The sequence below is a fragment of the Amblyraja radiata genome, chromosome 19, assembly GCF_010909765.2.
Source record: "Amblyraja radiata isolate CabotCenter1 chromosome 19, sAmbRad1.1.pri, whole genome shotgun sequence".
NCBI classification, from domain to species: Eukaryota; Metazoa; Chordata; class Chondrichthyes; order Rajiformes; family Rajidae; genus Amblyraja; species Amblyraja radiata.
The window spans coordinates 35,535,681-35,557,465 of record NC_045974.1 but is presented as its reverse complement, the minus strand read 5'-3'; the positions used below and the strand labels follow the sequence as shown (position 1 = coordinate 35,557,465).

General features: G+C 40.3%; 1 protein-coding gene across 4 annotated transcripts in view; it reads left to right on the top strand.

Annotated features, from left to right (window-relative positions):
- The window catches only part of otogl (otogelin like), a 148,907-nt gene that overhangs the window by 103,247 nt on the left and 23,875 nt on the right, over window positions 1-21,785 (top strand). For all 4 annotated transcript variants that reach the window (XM_033038224.1, XM_033038222.1, XM_033038225.1 and 1 more), the window contains 10 exons: window positions 3,370-3,487; window positions 7,537-7,616; window positions 9,653-10,479; window positions 11,600-11,693; window positions 12,979-13,121; window positions 15,598-15,621; window positions 15,730-15,819; window positions 17,812-18,001; window positions 20,025-20,245; window positions 21,274-21,412. In XM_033038224.1, coding sequence (XP_032894115.1) covers window positions 3,370-3,487; window positions 7,537-7,616; window positions 9,653-10,479; window positions 11,600-11,693; window positions 12,979-13,121; window positions 15,598-15,621; window positions 15,730-15,819; window positions 17,812-18,001; window positions 20,025-20,245; window positions 21,274-21,412 — 1,926 coding nt within the window. The remainder of the gene's footprint in view (window positions 1-3,369; window positions 3,488-7,536; window positions 7,617-9,652; window positions 10,480-11,599; window positions 11,694-12,978; window positions 13,122-15,597; window positions 15,622-15,729; window positions 15,820-17,811; window positions 18,002-20,024; window positions 20,246-21,273; window positions 21,413-21,785) is intronic.

Sequence of the window (21,785 nt, the reverse complement as noted above, 5' to 3'; positions counted from 1 at the left end):
ATTGTTGGGACATGTTGGTATCCAAGCATAACTGGCATTAGAAATAAATGTGAGCAAAAGCAGTCTGAAACCCATAAGATAGACACAAAATGCTGGAGTAACTCACTGGTTCAGGCAGCCTCGATAGAAATAAAACCCATAAGCTTAGCAAAGTAGGGAAAATGTGCAAAAATAATCAAAATCTGCCAAATGTTCTATTATTTGCGATATGAGATGATACAATACGATACGAAATAACTTTATTTATCCCATGAGCTAAATTGGTCTGCCATCAGTCATAAAACACAACACAATACATGAAACATGAAATTAAAGTGCTGAGTAGAAAGTCCAGAATTGGGGATGTGCAAAGATTGGGGAGGGGGGGGGGGGGGAGTCAGTCTACCCCATGACAGAAGGGGAGGAGTTATACAGTTTGATGACCGCAGGGAAAAAGCATCTCCTCTGGCATTCATTTTGTGCATTAAAATAGGTTTAGACTATCAGTGAAAAACAATGACTACATGAGCAGGTTAAATGCTGGTGAGTGACTATTACCTCCTGACTCTCCAACGTCTCTCTGCCACTTACAAGGAACATAGCAAGAGTGTGATGGGGTACTTTGCACTTGTCTGGATGTGATTGGAGTCCAATTCACTGGATGTTTTCAAGAGAGAGTTAGATTTAAGTCTTCGGGCTAACGGAATCAAGTGATATGGGGAAAAAGCAGGAACGGGGTACTGACTTTGGATGATCAGCCGAATGGCCTACTGCACCTATTTTCCATGTTTCTATGTTTATATGAGTACATCAACTCTGAAGAAGGTTGAGACCATCAAGCCCATCTGTCCAGTACACTGGATATTAATCTCCTACACCACGAGAGTCCTCTTAATAGCTGCAACGTGCATCATCTACAAAGTGTGCTGCAGTCACCCACCTTAGCTACTTTGTCTGCATTGTCCTAACCCATAAAAGTTACTACGAATGAGGACAGGCTCAGCAGGTACATGGGTACACCACTGCCTGCATATTTACATCCATGTCACAAATAATGCTGATTATAGCTGGCCCTTCATCATCACTGGGTCTGAGTGCATTCAAACTCTTGCCCCAGCCCTACTATGTGAGGACCTTCACAAGAAGCAGCAATCTTAAGAAAGTGAATCGCCATTAGGCTCAGTTAAGGACAGCTAAGAATGGGCAATAAATGCCTGCCTTGCCAGTCTTGAAAAATGAATTAAAATATCGTTCAAACCAAACTGCAATATATTCTCTGGACACAATAACATATTCATTTAAGGAGGCTCTTATCTTGTGTTCTTGTTCTCTGCAAACACCCTCTTGCATGCACACACACAATGCTTCCCCATTCATTATAGTGTGAAAGACTATAACACCAAGAACATTATAGAACATTCTAGACTTTTGCTTTTCCTCATCCTCTTCGTTCTTTGCTCTGAACATGATACCTTCTCCATACAAACCTCTTCTCTCAGAGGTAGTGAATCTGAAATTATCCGACCCTGTTCAACCTCGTTAGATTTATTTAAGGTGGAGATGGGTAAATATTTGAAAGTCATTGATGAGCATCTTCCATAAAACTAAATGAATGATTCCTTCATTATTTATGGCAAGGCAGAGCAAAGGCGACAGAGGAGCAACCCCTAGACCTGGCCTCAAACACTTTAGGTGACTCAAGGCAAAGGACATGTTATTAAAAGGACCATAACTTATTACAGCTTTTTCTGATCCCGCCCTGAATAATACGTTGTGCTCCTCCTCTAGCAGATAACATTATATACGCATCCACAACACTGGACACTAAGAATAACCAGGCGTCTCCTTTGCTCTGTGTTGCCATAAAGAATGAAGGAATTATTCATTTAGTTTTATGTAAGATGCCCTTCAACTTGCACAGAAATGCAAGGACCCTCAAATAGTATTTATTCTATTTTCTATATTAAATAATATTGAATTATGAGGAATATCAAATAATTCCCTTGCTCTTTTAAGGAGGGTTTCTAAAATAATTCAACCAAGCACCAAAACTGTACTTTGTCTTACACCTCGTCCAAAATTCTCAATGTTTCTCACGATACAACAAATCTTATATTGAAGTTCTAGTCTCGATTGAGTGTGCTCGCTCTGGCATAGGCTTCGAACCAGCATGACCTGCCGCTATGATGTTCCAACAAGGATAATCATCTTGTATAATGTTATAATTGCTCAAAACCTCATTAAACTCAGTAGTTCCTGGCAACTTCTGTCCAACAATTCTCCTCTCAGTCTGACCCAAAACATCACCCATTCCTTCACTCCAGAGATGCTGCCTGTCACGCTGAGTTACTCCAACATTTTGTGTCTATCTTCGGTGTAAACCAGCATCTGAAGTTCCTTCCTAAACACATAAAAGCTAAATCATTGATTGTTGAAACTTACCCCATTTTTTACTTTGTCACCTTTGTTGACCCGAATTTTACCCACCATTGGGCATCACGGTGGTGCAGCGGTAGATTTGCTGCCTTACAGCGCCAGAGACCCGGGTTTGATCCTGACTACAGGTGCTGGAGTTTGTAAGTTCTCCCCGTGACCAGGTGTATTTTTTCTCCGAGATTTTTGGTTTTCTCCCACACTCCAAAGACGTACAGGTTTGTAGGTTGATTGACAATGTAAAATTGTCCCTAGTGTGCTAATGTACGGCGATTGCTGGTCGGTGCGGGTTCGGTGGGCCGAAGGGCCTGTTTCCGCGCTATATCTCTAAACTAAACATTGGAGTAGACAATGGTAGTGCGTTCAGGGGGGGAGAGATTGGAGTGAGACAGGGGAGTGGAGAAGTGGCAGTTTTATGGCAGTGCGTTCTGGGGGGGAGGGGATTCATATCAGTCTGAAGAAGGGTTTCGGCCCAAAACGTTGCCTTTCCTCCGCTCCATAGATGCTGCTGCACCCGCTGAGTTTCTCCAGCATTTTTGTGTACCTTAAACTAAACATTGACCTGGCTATTGGCACCTGGATCTCAGGCTGGTGGTTGTTTTGAGACTGGAGGTGTGAAAAATGTAACAAATTACATAATTTAATACATTCCTCTCCATTTAAGCCAGGCCAGCTTTCCGCACAGACTGATAATAGCATACGGATTTTTTTCCCACTTCATCGACTGGTTACCTCACTTTTGACATATTCCTATCTCAATTCCTGGGGAATTCAAAGTGATACTTTCTAGTGATGTCATTGCGAAGTGGCAGCCAGCGCAGCAACGTGAGGAAATGAGATTTTCATCCAGGGCACAGGAATTTGATTTACTTTGTAGAATAATTAATTGATTATTTTGTGAGAGATTCTAAATACAGAATTTAATACACAATATTAACATCGAGGATTTTCTTTCAGAAAGCAGCCTGGTTATACCGTACAGAACAATGTGTGAATTTCGATATGAAGCCTGCACCCGTCCTTGCATCCAAACATGCAGCGACCCTCATGCAATAGCCTGCAAGTTTTTATCACCGTAAGTGCATGTATTTTATAAAATGGACATCTCAGGATTTACTGTATTTCTGCATTTGCTTTATTGTATGTAACATGAAATATATTTAAAGTAACATATTTATCAATATATTATTAACATATTTAACAATACAAATACAGATTTCTACAACTGATTGAAAGATTAACCTACATGCTGCTACCTACTGATGCCACTGATATATGTAATTTATCTATAATTATTATTCTTGATGTTGATCTACAAAACTATCAAATAATTCCAATCCTCATTAATCACATATTATGCTACGGAGACATTCCCAAAATCCAACATGTCCCATTTCCACTGTTTAGAGAAATCCTGATCCACCATTTCCTTTGTTTCCATTGTTTCTGCAAGCCCCTCTCACATTCATCATCTCCTGTATCAAACTCACCAGCTTATATGAGCACTTGTTCACTCCCCAACCACTCTTCAACCCTGTTCCCCTCATCCCACCTTTCTCCTCCCCCCCCCCTTCATTTGCATCACGCTGTTCTTGTGTTTGTGTCTGTGCTTTCCACGTATGCATCAGCTCTCATTCAGCTAAAACTCTGTGCCATCTGGCACTCCACTCGTACCTTGCGGTTTTTTTGGAGCCACTTCTCACAAACTCTTCCTAAACATTGAGATTAGTCTCCAGCTACCGTGACAACATCCCTACTAAATCTGCCAACAACTTAACCTTATACCTCATCCTAGCCGATATGTTAACTAATTGCTCCATCACCTGTAAGGACTGACTTCCTTGCTAATCTGTTCAAATAATTTGCTGCCCTTAAAACTTCCTGGTCATAGTCTTGAGAAGCACCTGCTCGTCTCCAACGTTAATTTCCTTCAATTCCCCAATCTGTATTTATCTTTCCTGCAATTTTCTTGTTTTGCAGTTCAAAGTATAGATTTGAAAATTAAATAATAATAGAATTGTAGAAGGAGGCAATTTATTATTAGGCCTGTTGCAGCTCTTTGATAAGAAACAGCTAACTTAACTGCGCCTCTGTGCTCTGTCCGATAGTTGTGTAAAGTTGCCTCTTTGTTTTAAATGTCCCACAAGTATTTCAGGCATTTCATTCCAGTTACAAGCTAAAGGGCCTGTCCCACTTGGGCGTCATTTGCGCGTCATTTACGTGACATGCTAAAAATTGGTGGGCGCGTCGTGACGCACGCAAGGCGCGTGGTGAGGCGTATGCAGTGACGCCCGGTAACGCGTGGCGCCCCAGGATTTTGTGAGGCTCAAAATCCTTGTGCGCCACCTGCGTGATGTATCCCTTGCGCACGCTGACGTACTGACGGCATACGTGTAGTGTGTGGTGATGCATGGTTACGCACGGTGATGCACGAACGTTGCCTATGCTAATTTATTATGCGTCACCGTGCGTCAATGTCTGTAACCATTGGCGCGTCATTTGTACGCCGCACCGCGTGACCACCCGGGTATAAAGCATGTAGGTTTGAAAACTTTCACCATAGTATGTGTGATTTTCACTGGAAAAGTCCTTGCCACAGAGATCGGACTAGGTACGAGCTACATCGCAAATGGCTCCCAAAGGGGGCAGGGCCCTCAGGGGCACTTGGCGCGCGACTGTCGTACTGCTAGACGATTTTCGCGCGACGGTCGCGCGACAGTCACTACTGGCCTGTCGCGTAAATGACGCGCAAATGGCACCCAAGTGGGACGGGCCCTTAACAATGCAGTGATGCCTGGGTGTATGTGCATCGCTCAGAGGTAACACTCCAAGCCAGTATTGACTTGATGACAAAAGGGTTGTCCTCAATATCTGCAAGACAAAGATCCTCTCCCTCTCGTTACATTGCCCACCAACAGTAAAAATTCATGGCAAGACCCTTTAAAATGTCATGATATAGCAAGAACCTTTACCATATCTTGAGTGCAGTGATAAAGTGAAGCCAAACTTTGATGATTAAATTCATCAACACCTTCAGTTTGCCAGCAAAGTCTTTGGTCAATTGAAAAATACAGGGTAAAGGGTTGCAACCCAGCGGTATGAATTTTGACTTCTCTAACTTAAAATAATCCTTGCTTTCCCTCTCTCTCGGTCCCTCCTACACCCTAGTTCCCCGATTAGTTTCACTGTCCTCCTGATTAATTTTTGGTTTGTATGCCTCGTTGTCACTTTCCCCTCAGCCAACAATAAACCATTCTACACTTATTTGATCATCGTCTGCATTGATCTGTCATTTTCCATACCCTTCCATATTGTCAAGTGAAGAGAGTTTATTGTCATGTTTCCCAGACAGGCCAATGAAATTCTTGCTTGCTGCAGCACAACAGAATATTGTAGGCATAAATACAGAACAGATCAGTGTGCCTATACACCATAGACCATATATATACACATAAATAAACAGATAAAGTGCAATAGGCTGTTATAGTTCAGAGTTTGTTTGATGTCGTATTTAGTAGCCTGATGGCTGTGGGGAATAAGCTGTTCCTGAACCTGGATGTCATGTTGCAGATTTCAGGCTCTTGTACCTGATGGCAACGGAGAGATGAGTGTGTGGCCAGGATGGTGTGGGTCTTTGATGATGTTGGCAGCCTTCTTGAGGCTGGCTTCCATCTCCCCTGACTCTCAGTCAGAAGAAGGGTCTCGACCTAAAACATCACCCATTCCTTTTCTCCAGAGATGTTGCCCGTCCTGCTTAGTTACTCCAGGGTTTTGTGTTTATCTCCGGTGTAAACCAGCCTCTGCATTTCCTTCTTTCACAAGTCATGCAATCCGTTACATTACCACCAGATGGCACATTTTGTTGCAATGTTGTGATTCATATCCTTATTTAGTTTACTTTTAGTTTTAGAGATAGAGCATGGAAATAGGCACTGCGACCCACCAAGTCCACGCTGATTAACAGTCACGTACACATTAGGGAGAATTTACAGAAGCCATCCTACAAATCTGCACATCTTTGGAATGTGGGAGGAAACCAGTTCACCCGTAGAAAATCCACGTGTTCATAGGGTGAACGTACAAACTCTGTGCAAACAGCACCCATAGTCAGGATCGAACCCGGGTCTCTGGCGCTGTAAGTCAGCAACTCTATCGCTGTGCCACCGTGCCACCTTCTGCACCACTGTTATATGAAGATAGGAAGATTAAGTTTTATATTAAAGAAAGAGCCACGAATTAATGTAATACATTTTAGTACATACCTAGTTATAACTGCCTATTAGAAGGGCAAAATAACAAATTATATATCTAAATAAAAAATATTGCAATGTCTAAAACTCTGGAATCATAACAGATAATTATAGAAATAATTAGTGAATCTGGTAAGAATTTTGAAGAGGGAAACAAATTTCAGGTCAATGGAACCTGTGAAATGTTAACTGTGTTTCTCTCTCCACAAATGTTGCTAAGTATCTCCTTTATGTTCTGTTTTTAACCTTAGATTAATAACTGTATTTTGTTACATATATTTACATAACCATTACTGTTTCACCTTATGGAGGAATAATCATGAACCAAATCTTTACTCTGAATGTGGTGGATAGGTTGGCCCACAGGAGCACTCTCAAAGCATGGTCTAGTCATGTGTGGGCTGTTGCACTCTTTGGGATTTCTGAATCTCAGGTGGTTACTGCAGGGAAATGTCAAGCAGAGGCAAAATACCCCTGAAGAAACGTGGAAGAGAAACATGTCCCCGAGACCTTTGACCTTCCAGGGGTTGGCAAATGATTGAAGCAAACCAGTTGATTAATCACCTGCTTTCTCACCCACCTGCGATTTGTATCTGGTCTGGAGAGATCAAAGAGAAAAACAGAGAAAGTACATGGATCTTGTCCACTCGCTTAAATCCAAGGGTATTAAAGGAATTGGCTGTAGATATAATGGACCCATTGACCAACATTTAGATGAATGAGACGGGATAATTTGAAACAGAGGGCAGATCCGCCATGATCATACTGAATAGCAACACAAGCTTGTAGAGCTGAGTAGTCTAAACTGCTTCTATTGTCTTAAGATCTTATTCTCAAGGGAGAAGAAATAAACTTTTATATTTTTATCATGCAGGGTAGAGGGATGTATGGCACATTGCCCAAAGAACATGCTATTTGATGAAGTCACACTCAGATGCGTATATCCGGAGGATTGTGAGTGTTTCAATTTATATTACTCCAAATTTTAATTTTCTTGGCTATTATTCATTAAGATGAAGGATGAAACTCACAATGGAAAACTAATGTATTGATTATTTCTTGGCCATTTATATGAGAGTTTAGTGGTTAACGCTTTGAATTGTCTCCTGTATTTACACAGACTACTTCACCTTCTCAATGCCAATCCACTTAGAAGTGAGACCAGAACAAGAAAATATTATTTTTCTTTTGTTGTGACTTGGTTGGTTGTATTCTTGCCTCTGAGTTTCAAGTTGTATCATGTATAAAATAATGAGAGGAATAGATTGGGTAGATGTACAGAATCTCTTGCCCAGAGTAGGAGAATCGAGATCCAGAGGACATAGGTTCAATATGAAGGGGTAAAGATTTAATAGGAATCTGAGGGGTAACGTTTTCACACGAAGGGTGGTAAGTGTATGGAACAAGCTGCCAGAGGAGGTAGTTGAGGCTGGGACTATCCCAACGTTTAAGAAACCATTAGACAGGTACATGGATAGAACAGGTTTGAAGGGATATGGACCAAGTGCGGGCAGGTGGGACTAGTGTAACTTCGACATTTTGGCCATTGTGGGCAAGTTGGACCGAAGGGCATGTTTCCACACTTTTTCACTCTATGACTTAAGTTCCATATCCATGGCCTGTGTTTAAGTGCAGCACTTAGGGAATGCTTTATCATCAGAGATGTAACTTTTCTCGTGAGATATTCGGTTGAGATTGTCTGTTCAGCAAGGTGCCACTACTGAATGAAAAGTGGAGAGAGATATCCTTGTGCCCTTGCTGATATTTATCACTCAATTAACATGACAGGAGAGGATAATTTGTGCATCATTGCATTGCTATTTGTGTGAGCACTGTGTGTAAAAGAACTATCGCAATTCCTACATTATGACTACAGTACCAAGTACTTCATGAATGAGAACCTTCCTTGAAGGTGGAGTCACAGATAGATAGGGTGGTCAAAAAGGCTTTTGGCACATTGGCCTTCATCAGTCAGAGTGTTGGGAGGTCACGTTGCAGGTGTATAAGATGTTGATGAGGCCTCATTTTGAGTATTGTGTTCAGGTCTGGGCACCATGTTATAAGAAAGATCTTGCCAAGCTGGAAAGGGTACAGAGATCTATGGGGATGTTTCCAGGACTCAAGGATCTGAGTTATAGGGAGAGGTTGAGTAGGCTGGGACTCTATTCCTTGGAGGATGAGGGGTGATCTTATAGAGGTGTGTAAAATCATGATGTAATAGATTGAGTAGATGCACAAAATCCCCTTCCTAGAGTGTAGGTGAATATAGGACACAGGTTTAAGGTGGGGAAAAAGATTGAATATGAATCTGAGGGGTAACTTTTTCACTCAAAGGTTGGTGGGTATATGGAAGAAGCTTCCAGAGCAGATAGTTGAAGCAGGGTCTATCCCAACATTTAAGAAACTGTTAGACATGGATAGGACAGCTTTGGAGGGATATGGACCAAACGCGGGCAGATGGGGCTGGAGTAGCTGGGACATGTTGGCTGGTGTGGGTAAGTTGGGCCGAAGGGCCTGTTTCTGCACTGTGTTACTTTATGACTCTAACTGCTTTGGGATGTCTGAACGGAATGTGATTGTGCTCTGTAGATGCAAGTCTTCCTGATTCCCTTTAGTTCATTTAATATTAGTGATTCAGGTCATTGACATGATATTGTCATAGAAATATCAAACATAATGAAGCAAGGCTAAAACTAATTAAAGCGATGCAGATCTTTTAATTTACAATACCTTTTGCAATTAAGTTAACGTCTATCGTAAATTTAAAATGGTTGATGTCAAAAGGTGTGCGTTTCATTAATTTATCCACAAAGAACGTGTCACTATATTCATAATGCATAAGTGGAATAGAACTACAAGAATGTAGAATCCTTTTCTAACAATGAAAGTGGGGAAATAATGGCAACTCAAAATGAAAGCAATAAAGAATAGGGATTTGAATGTGATATTAGTAACAATAAATGATACAATAAATGTTTATTTCCTAACAGGTATTAACGTAACTACAACTGATTTACCTTATTTAACATCAACAACATCTCCAGCAACAGAAGCAACATACAGATCCTCCACCACACCAATGACGTCAGCAGTAACACAGTTAACAATGACCATTCCTGGTCCAACAACAGCTCTTTCAACGATGACAACCGTTACCTCTAAACCCCCGGTAACTTCCTCTACACCGGTTCAGACAACATCTTTTACATCTGCGGAACCTGCTATAAAGTCTACGGAGACCACTCTAACTTCGGTCGGGAGAACCAGTACAACAAATGTTACAACTGAGGTTCCAGGCCCACCTGGAACTTCTATACACACTACTGAAAAGATGCCTCCTTCCAGCAGCATGGGTTACTCAACCACATCAGCTAGCAACGCATCTGAAGTGATTATTTACCCAACACATGGTGCAGATATCACTGTTCAGCCAGAAGTAATAAAACCTCAGTATAGCACAACCACTGAAAGCACTGCAACTGCAACAAGTCAACAGGTAACAGTGGCGGAGGCAGTAATCACAACAGAGGGGGTAAGCAGCCAGTCTGCAGCACCAGCTACCACCACGAGCAGGATATCAACCCTCACTCCAGAAGTGTCTGCCACCCTTGTGACAACTCCAACTCCCTCAATTTCAGCTTCATCAATGAGCGTTGAGGAGAAAGCCACATCGGAGCTGACCACAGCGTCACAGACTTCTCCTTTAACTCGGACAACACCTCTTTCTGCAACCAGTCCTCAGCCAGAAACTGCAATTACATTTGGAATCTCTGATTCTCAAACTGTGGCACCATCGGTGACTCCAGCACTATGCACAGTAGGAGAACATTTACCTTCCCTTTCCTCCTTGAATGAAAACATCGTAATGAAAAATTTAAAATAAAACGCTAGAATTCTTTTTCTTGTTGGAAATGTGAATATACATGTAATGTTCTATATATGCTCACATTATAATGTATTATAGTTTACAGATATTTCTTTCAGAAGAAAAATAGTAATTTCTCTATCATACACTTATGACATCCAACATGATTCCAGGTCATTTGGCCCACCACATCTGCACCTACCATTGGGTACCCATCTGTATTAATCCTATTCCAGCATGGTTCATATCATTCCTTGGTGAGGCAATTCATGTACTCATCTGGACACTTACATGCTGCTAACAACCCTACTTCCACAACTCTCTCTGCAGTTATTCCATGCACTCATCTCTCTTTAGGTGAAAAAGATCCCCCTCAGATCCCCTCTAAATGTCTTATACCTTACTCCAGATTTATATTCTTTAGTTTTATATTTCTTTGATATGGGGAAATGTTTAATGCACTTTCCTTTAAATTACCTCTGCACCTCCCTGGTGCTGTCACATCCTTCCTGTATTGTGGTGACCAGAACTGCAAAATGTCTCCAAATCTCTCATCCCGATAATAGGAATAACTATATTGATCTGAAAATTAAACATAATGGTAGACTTTGCCATCTGAATGTTCATATTTAATAACATTTTTCGTAGCTTTGCTCACAACTTTGAAGGCCAGTCAACATCAAGTCCATGCCAGCTCTCAGAGCATGTGTGCATGACTTCTTCAGTCTTCAGTCAAGAATTCTATTGCACACAACACAATCTGGATGAGTAGTACATACAGTACTAACATCCAAAGTGTTTCTGATGCTATAAATGAATCTTAACAGCTGTTTATTAATGGGGACAAAACTCATGATTCTATGCTTTGTATGATTTGAGTCCTCATGTCAGCCATCTTTTGAACCAAGTGCCATGACTATTTGTCAAATGATGATTTGTATTTGAAACAAAACATTGCACCAGATTTGTCACTACTCGGACACCTTATTTCCAAGCATTACTTCATGTTGCTTAGTGAATGTATTATATGTATCTTCGGATATTCTTTTCAAATCTGTATTATGTCTTCCAGTGCCCTTTTAATGTGACACAGCCAAGTTGTGGTTTTCTGGGAATGCCGGTCCAGATCAACAATGATAGGTGCTGTCCACAATGGGAGTGTCCATGTGAGTACTGGTTTCAGATTTGTGCGGTGCCACATTAGACAATATTCTTATGGGAAACCAAGTCACACATAACAAAACGCCAAAGAGAAAATGCACTAATATAACGTAGAATAAGTCCATTTATTCCTGAAAATGAAAAGCTGAAAATCCACAGATGCTGGAAATCTGAAATCAAAGCAAAAAATGCTGTAAATTCTCAGCAGATCAGAGTGCATCTGTGGGAAGTGAAACATAGTCCAGAGGATCTGAGGAAGGGTTTTCCACCTGAAATGTTAACTCTTTCACTTCCCACTGAAGCAGTCCGACCTGCTGAGTATTTCCAGCAGTTTTTGCTTTTGTTACACTTGCCTTTCAGAGGGTAGACATCCTCAGAATTCCAGTCCTGAACTTCACTTCTAAGTTGCGGGTACAATCCATATTTATTTCCCACTCAGCTAGATTTGTACTGGCGAGGAGATCAGAAATCAGTAGCACAACTGTAAGGCAAAGGCAGTGCATTGCTTAAGTTACTGTACAAGCCGCCTGTGTTCCTGAATCACACTATGGCTGTTGGCAAATGTAAAATAATTAATTACATTTGTAATTTAAAAAAAAAAGAAGTAAGTTTCAGTGTTAGGTGTTGTAAAACTCATCATGTTCTCTAATGTCCTTTGGGGACAGAATATGCAGACTTTACCACATCAGGATGTGAGTCAAGGTTCACCTGTGTGTTGACTTCTAGCTAACTAGCATAGTTAGTTAGAAGTCAAAAGCGAATGGGCAATAAACGTTGACCATGTCCATATCTTGTAACCAAATAAGTAAAATAAAAGGTTTTGTAACAGGTTAACAACATCAAGACCTTCTAGCTGCACTAAAATTATAAGGTGAATGCTTACTTTAAAAAATAATCTTTGATCACACTTCCAGCTAGTTTCCGATAAACCATTAGAGCTAGAGACCTATTTGGGATGACAATGTCAAGTGTAACAAAAGCAAAAAATGCTGGAAATACTCAGCAGGTCGGACTGCTTCAGTGGGAAGTGAAACAGTTAACATACTTATATCACCCTATGCCAGAATAATTAAGGTTGAGGTGTGCATGGGAAATGCCATTTTGGGAAGCTACAGCAAAAAACAAGTGTAGTTGGAGATGTAATAAAACTTTAAAATGAAATCTAGCCTGGAAACTGTGCACCACAGGCCCCTCATTAAATATAGAAAAGCCCAATGTACATACAATATTAGATTTATATGATATAATTCTTTTAATTTAAAATAATTATTTTTTAACTTGGTTTGTCAGGTCGCTGCTCAATGTTCTCTGACCTACACGTCATTACATTTGATGGCAATGATGTAGGAGTTTATGATGCTGCAGCCTATGTATTGACCCTGTTACCACACGAAACTATTGTTGCTCATATTGAACAATGTTCAACCCGGGAGGTAATGAACCACTTTTCTAAGACTAGAATGTAACATTGAAGGTAGAACTTTTATTAAAAATGTACATTAAATTATAGACGCAAGGAACTGCAGATGCTGATTTACAAAAAAAAGACACAAAGTGCTGGATTAACTCAACTGGTCAGGCAGTATCTGTGGAGCACATTGATAAGCGACATTTTGGGATGGGACTCTTCTTCAGACTGATTGTAGTAGTAGGGAGAAAGCTAGAAGAGGGGTGGGGATGGGACAAAGCTTGGCAAGTGATAGGTGCAAACAGGTGAGCGGGGGGGATTTGCAGATGGGTGGATAAAGGCCAGAGATGGAAAGAAGCCAAAAGGCTGTGAAATAAGGAGAAAAGAGGAGTGAAATAAGGAGAAAAGCGGAGTGAAATGTGACGCCAGAAGAAAAGTCTAGGTGAAGCGATGGGGGAAGGCAAAAGGGTTGTTGTTGGTTAGTTACCTAAAATTGAATAATTCAATATTCATACCTCTTTAAGTTGTAAGCTACCCAAGCGGACTATGAGCTGCTGTGCCTCCCATCTCGTTTGCATGCGGCCTCACTCTGGCAGTGGAGGAGGCCCAGGATTGAAAGGTCAGTATGGGAATGGGAAGAGGAGTTAAAATGGTTAGCAACCAGGAAATCCAGCAGGCCTTGGTGGACCGAGCACAAGTGTTCGGTGAAACTGTTGCCTTGTCTATGCTTGGTCTCGCCACATTGGGAGCACCCAATGCAGTAGATGAGGTTAGAGAAGGTGCATGTGAACCTCTGACTCACCTGGTGGGACTGTTGGAGTCTCTGGATGGATGTGTGGGAGAAGGTTAGGGACAGGTGTTACATCTCCTGAGGTTGGATGGCATTAAACTGCCATCAGCCTTTCCAAAATAATATGCTATTCATTGGTATTAATTTTGTGCATCTTTATAGCTGCTAAGTAAGTGGGCAGAAATGTGGCTGATAGTATAATGTGACAAGAAGATAGAAAAGATCTTTTAGATAGAACACCAGAACCTGAGGTACCACTGGTTGGCGCCAGCAATGGCTGCCTCGCCAACAGTCTGTCTGTCCTTTCCTTCTTTGTGTTTTAATAGTATGTGCTAAATGTATGTTTTTAGTGTTCTTTAGCTTGTTTTATGTGGGGGTGGGGTTGGGGGAAATGTACCTCGACGAAGATACGATTTTTCTCCGTATCGTATCTCTGTCCGCACTGCGGCCTAACATCGAGGAGTTGCCGGCCTTTGCTGGAGACCAACTTTGAGAACTCCAGCTGTGGGTGCCTGCGGACATTAACATTGCGGAGCCCGCGGTCTCCGGTTAGAGACCGATTTCGGGAACTCGAAGCCGCAGGGGCTTCGATTGCCCCAACGCGGGAGCTTCGACTGCCGCCTGCAGGAGCTTCGATGGTCCCGGTGGATGGTTTGACTGCCCTGACCGCGGGAGAATAAAGAGGAAGAAGTTGGAATTTTTTGCCTTCCATCACAGTGAGGAATGTGGGGAATCCGCTGTGGTGGATGTTTATGTTAACTTTTATGTCGTTGCTTTTTTTCGTATGGCTGTATGGTAATTCGCATATCACTGTACCTTAATTGGCACACCTGACAATGAAAGACGTTTTGACCGTTGAAACAGTGTTTAAATGGAAAGAGACTCCAGAATGATGCTGTATAGAGGAATTTAACAGTCCAGGTGAATGGAGCATGGATAATAAGTATGTAGACAAAATAAATCATGAAAATGGAAAAACAACCTTTATTGCAAGGGAATGGAGTGTTAAAACCTTCAGACAATTCTTGCTGCCACTAGGCCCACACCTGGGCAAAACAGCTTGGGCTCCAGTAGGAGGGAGAGGTGATTGTTGTAGGTTGGTTACAAATAGTCCTGAAACAAAGGCATTGTATTATGAATAAACGTTGTTCAGGTTGGGCTCTTACTCATTGGAGTGTAGAAAGACCTATAGGCAAGACCTATAGTTTGCAAGAAAAATAGATACCTAATTGAAGAATCATAGAGGGATAGAGAGAGTAGATGCTGAGAGGATGTTTTCCCTTTTTGGGGAAATCTGGAATTAGAGGCCCTTGTTTTATAATAAGGAGCCATTCATTACAGGTGATGCGCAGGAAGAATTTCTTCTAACTGAAGGTCATGAATCTTTGCAGTTTTTTCCCCAGAGAGCTGTGGAGTGAATGGAAGGCTGAATGGGTTATGTTTATATCAATAGGAGAACTATGGGTTACCAAAAACAGAAAATACTGGAAAAACTTACCCAGTCAAGCCCCAGGTCAGATCAGCCATGATCCTATCCTATGTTAGAGCAGGCTTAAGATGCTGTGTGACCTACTGCTGTTCATAATTAATGCGTTCATGTGTTAAATTAATTTCTAAACAATAGTATTTTTATCATCTAATGAAAATTACTCACTGATTGTTGGAATGTATCAGCTGAAATGTTTCTCAAAAATACTTTTATTAATTCCAGAGTGCAAATTCTATAAGGCGTCCTGTAAGTAAATTACAATTATTTAAACTAAATTTTGATACTGCTCATTTCAAGTAATTATTAATGCAGGACATTTGTTTTGTAATTCTGCACATTATGTTTGCCTTTAAGGTGCCTGGGGGAAACTCTGGATTATGCTTTAAAAAGTTGAACATAACCTCGCATAAGCACAGAGTTCTCATTGATCGACTTGAAAGATTGGTGAGTGCCGGACTCAGAATTTAAATATGATTGCTAACCTCTTTTACATTCATTTTCTAAATTCACTACCGCCTTTTCTAAATGTTCTAAATTCACTAATATGTTACTAATGCAAAACTAATGTAGAGTATTAAACAGACATCAATCATTCATAAATAATAAACTTTTTTTTTTGCCATTCTAGTGATATTGGATTATTTCATGATTTTCATTTCATTTATTGTATGATATTACGTTCCCATCTCAGGCACATTAATTTATTGTGTTAAGCAATCTGGAAATGTGATGTACTTGATAAAACAAAACTACACTGGTGAAGCACTTGTGTTTTCCCTTTTCTTCAAATGTTGGGCCAAAATATTGGTCTTCCAATATTGGGTAATGAGAATTCCTAATCCTGAACTGGTGAACTGATTGAGAAGTCCTTGACTGCTTTCCATCATGAGTGCTTTGATGTTCTGGAGAAGGGTGGCTGGGAAGGAGGGAGGTTGATGGAACTCATGGTGAGTTTCTACAAAATGTTGGTTTGGTTGATGATTGTGGCACTTTGTTGGACCACACTTTAGGAATGGTGTGAAGGGTTTGTAAAGAGTGTAGAAGAGAATTACTGGAATTATTCCAGGCATTTTGTTATGTGGACAGACTGGATAAACTGCAATGATACCCCTTGGAACTGTGAAATACTCAGTAAATCGGATAGAAGTGTTTGAAATCATGAAGGATAGATAGAGATAAATTGTTCCCATTAGTGGAAAAAGTCAAAAATTAAGAGATAGAATGAAGGGGATTGGCAAAAAAAGCAACGATTACGTGATTTTTTTCTTTCACACATCAAGATGGTGGGATGTGAATTGCACTGCCAAAGGTAGTTGTGGAGGCAGTTGGCATGGAGTAGGTTGCTCTAGCATAGAGCTGGTATTATTATGTTGGGCTGAATGGCCTCCTATGCTGTAAACCATTCTGAGGAAACAACTTGGAAAAGCGTGATCGTGAATAGGTGGGATGTGGAACTTGGCAAGGAACACATTCCACATGAGCTGCAGGTGGGAAAGAAAATAATGATTAAATAAATAAAGAAAAGATGATTACAAAGGAGCAAATAGGATAGATTGTAATCAGTCATGGCTAGGATAAATATGACCTGTAGGGTGGGATGCAACCAGGACAATGGAAAATTGGTGGCTGAGAAATCTGGCAATTACTGGGAGGTTCTGAGAAAGAAGGTGATTGGATTCAATTGTAGCTGGGAAAAGTGATTTAAATACGATAGGTCTAACTGCCAGATAGCAGTGTGAAGGGCAACCAGGAGAGAAGACAATGGTGAAGGATGGTGACTGGGGAGGTTATCAAAAGGGAAATGAAGTAATTGGAAAAGGGATGACTGGGAAAAGAAGGTGCTCGGGACATCATCGTGGAATAGAAGCTGATTAGGACTGGGGTGATTGGGAAGGAAGGTACTGAGGAGCAAAATAGTGCAGCATTTTGGAGGATGTGATAGGGATGATGGAGATTGAGATGATTGGGTGGACGATGATCAATGGGAGGTGGATGATCAGAGTTGAAGTTGGAAGGAGGGTGATCAGTGGAGGAGACGCTGCTTGGGCATGGTCTGCATGACAACAATTGGTCTGGAAAAGTTTGATACACTTTTGAGATTTGAATTTTGACTGTAAGGCAAACAAATCTATGAGCGTCTGTAGTATCTGCCAGTCTTTGAGTACTACATGCATTAGGTTTGATTCCCCATGGGCCACTCAAAATGTATGATCAAATTTGCAGCTTGAAATAATTATGGACAATTACTAATGTAGTATGCTAGCTTCAGTAAGCATTTCTAAATATAGACTAAAAGGCTAGTACTAGATAGCATTGTACCTTAAATAAATATACTGCAAGTACATTTTTATATTAGCTAATTAATTAATGTGTATAAATATTCAACTGACTGCACGTTGTTTGAAAAGGTTGTAGATGTATTTATTTTATTTGCAGACAACAGTGAACTCTCGGCCTGCTCGACTCCCCTTCACTAAATTAGGCTTCCACATACAGGATACTGGAACAATGTACCTGATCAAGACCCCAGCAGATGTCACAATTCAGTGGTATCGTAGCACAGGCATCATTGTGTTGGAATTTGGTTTGCCTTCCAACAGAACCATAGGAACTAAAGGCTTGTGTGGTGAGTGCACCATAGATACCAGGTGTAAATATTCTTCAGGGGATAAAAAGACAATGAATCGGTACAATGCAAGAGGCTGACGCTGATTTTAAGGGAAACCATGGGGAGAGGTTGGGGAGCGGCTGATCATAGGTGGGCATCTTGTGGGATACTATGCCATTGCAGGTAGAGACAAAGAGGTTTGATCATAGTTGGGGCAAAACTGCCTGAAAATCTTAGATGGAAAAAGGATACACTAGAGAGCATCCCAAAGGAATGAACATGTTCTACATGTCTCCATGGCAATGTCCTTAGTAAGTTATGCAGTCAGAAGTTGTGCCAAGATGGTCAGGTTAGAAAATCAAGAGACTGATGTCAACCACAGTTTAATGGGATTATAATTTTCAAAGTTGACAGTGTGTGTGTGCGCATCATCCATGCAGTTTATATACATAGAGCATATGCCATGCAAAACTTTCCTCCTGCATGCTTTGAGCACAAATCAATGAGATTCTAATAAAAGTCCATCACATAATGTATTTAAGGGATTAAATGAAATAAAGGAATTAAAGGGTCATGAAGACGTTTCTACATGTCTTGGTTTTCAATCTCAACTCTTCCTAATCTCGTAAATGCATCCTCACATCCAATTTTCTCCCAATAGTAGAAACATCTCGATATCTGCTCTATGGATCTTGTATGTTTCAATATAATCATACCTCATTCTCCTAAATACCAATGGATAAAGATCCAACATCTTCTGGCGTCATGATAGGATAGCCCCCTGATCCTCGGAGTTAGCCTAATGGACCTCTCTTGGAATGGCTTCAATGTCAGTGCATTTCTCTCCTAAAAGAAGGGGCCAGAATGATGCACTGTACTCCACAGTACTGAAAGCATTTTTTTTTGTTCTGAGGCAGAGTACAACTAAAAATGATTGAGAATAAATGCAAGTTGTCATTTATATGAGAGAATAAATAATAATTTGATTCTGACTGCTGTTAGAAGAGTGTGTGGGTGATATATATGGTCTGAAGAAGGGTTTCGGCCCGAAACGTTACCTATTTCCTACGCTCCATAGATGCTGCTGCACCCGCTGAGTTTCTCCAGCATTTTTGTGTACCTTATATATTATACATGTTGGGATATGTATAATTCCTAATATGTTCATTGACTAATGGAGGATATTGCCTGTCTCCACGCACCCACCTGCAAACACCACCGTCTCTCCCCTTATTTCCTGAAGTCTTTCGCAATTTATGATTTTATACATACTGACAACTCCAATATTTTATGCAAGGGCTCATCATCCTACACATAAACATTTTGTGGATAAGTATTAGAATATTTTCTGAAAGAGCTAATTTCAGTCTTTATTATTTCTGCAAATGCTGTTCAGTGAAATTCACTAAACTTTGATGAGCAGAGCAAGCTTTGCTAGATGTTTGCCTGGGCTGAGCTGTTTGAAGTCAAATGAAGCATCGACAATGGCCACACTGACTACAATCAGTTAACCCGACATAGATTAAAAATTCTAACCTGCCCACTTTCTGGTCTTCACATTTAGAATGCACACAATATTGGCATTCTTATTTGGTTGATTAATGAATTGCCATACAAAAACCACACTGATAAATGGTGTTATAAATAATCATTCAATTCTATTTATTAGTTTCTAATTCCATCACTGAATACCATATAATTTTGAAGATAGACACAAAAAGCTGGAATAACTCAGCGGGACAGGCAGCATCTCTGGAGAGAAGGAATGGGTGACGTTTCAGGTTGAGACACTTCGTCACCCATTCTTTCTCTCCAGATATGCTGCCCGTCCCACTGTGTTACTCCAGCTTTTAGAGTCTATCTGGTTTAAACTAGCATCTGCAGTTCCTTCCTACCATATTATTTCAACATTTATTGGAAGATATTAGTTTGAATATATTAAGACACGGGTGATGTACATTGGTGGGATGCCATCTTCAATTCATTGTCTATAAGAAATTATTGGAGCTATTATGGACTGATCAATATCTGTTTGCTCCAGGCTGCTGCAATGGCAACCCTGCTGACGATCTCAAGCTACTGAATGGAACCATTGTTACAGAAGTAGAAAATATAGGGCTTTTCCTTGAAAGCTGGATGGTTGAAACATCTGGATTAAAGAGAGATTGCTTTCGATGCCGAAAACAGAATTGCACCACTGGTAACTGTACTGCTTGCTTTGACATGTTGAACCAGAATCCTTGGACCCTATGTCATCAGCATGTAAGTAATGAAAAGACCCATCTCATTTTAGAATTATGCATTAATCAAAATCTTGTGTAATAGAAGAAATGTGGCGTTGTCCCTGCGGATAAATAGAACATAGATCTGTCACAATTGATATTAGCACAATGTCCATGCCAAACTTGAAGCCACGTAAAACTACTCTCTTCTGCCTGCACTTCCCTCCATTCCCACTGCCCCTTTATAACTTGGCCAAATTTGGCTAAATTTAATTTTGTGAAGTGCACTTGTGTTAAGAATTGAAACATATTTTAATGTGGGAGAGCAAGCAAAAAGGCCTCTGCAATAATCATGGAAATCAAATCAGTATATCAGTTATATAAATCACGATGGCATCAAGTAGCTAACAATCACCTTTGCATTCATGAACACTGCAATACAAACTCTCAGTTGGAAATTGCATGGGCGGATAGTTACTAATATTCATTTTCTAGCAATCCTACCTTCAGATATCAAAGTGCAATAGCAATCCAATTGCTACTATATTGAAATAAAGATAGAACGTACTGGAAACACACAGCAGATCAGGCAGCATCTGTTAAAAAGCAAATTCACTCTTCATCAACATCCTGAATGTGAACTTTATTTCTTTTTCGACAGATGCTGCTTGACCGCCTGAGAGTTTTTTTGTAGGATGGAACGGCAGATGCTGGTTTGCACCGAAGATAAACACAAAATGTTGGAGTAACTCAGCGGGAGAGGTAGCATCTCTGGAGAGAAGGAATGGGGTCGCCCATTCCTTCTATTCAGAGATGCTGCCTGTCCTGCTGATTTTTTTTGTCTGATTCCTTTTTGTGTTGAAGATGTCCAGCATCTGAAATTTTGTTTTTGATTTCCATGAGAATGTATTTGTGATTGATAATGTTTCACATTTTTGAACTAATTTGCTGCAAAATAATTATTTGGAGAAGCATTGATGATTTGTTTTTTTAATTCAAGGGGTAATGGGTATAAAGGTTCCATTATTTGTTCATGTTCCTGTTCATAACTATCTTGTCCACACTAAGGTCACCCCTGAAATATTTTGTGAGCTGTGGATTAGAGATTTTCACTATGTGACACACCAATGTGATGCTTTGGCTTTATATGCGGCTGCTTGCAATAAATACAATGTTTGCATTCCATGGAGAACTCCAGAATTTTGCCGTAAGTATTTATACCTTTATACTATTATCATTAGTTATTAGAAAATAATTACCATGAAACTCCAGTAACCAATCCTTTCATTCTGTTTGGTCAGAATTAAAATGTAGCAACTATTCCTGGATTTATATACAAAATGAAAATTAATAATAGTGCTAATATATGGGGTGATTGCTGATCAGCGTGGACTCGGTGGGCTGAAATGCCTGTTTCTACAGTGTATCTTTAGAAGTCTTAAAAAAAAGTCTAAAAAAGAGTCGTAAAAAAAGAATATGTTAGCACGAACTTTAGATTATTTTATTAATGTCCTTATAATATTACAATTTTCATACAGTTCTACTGAAACCAAATGAATATCTACAGGAAAACCCCTGTC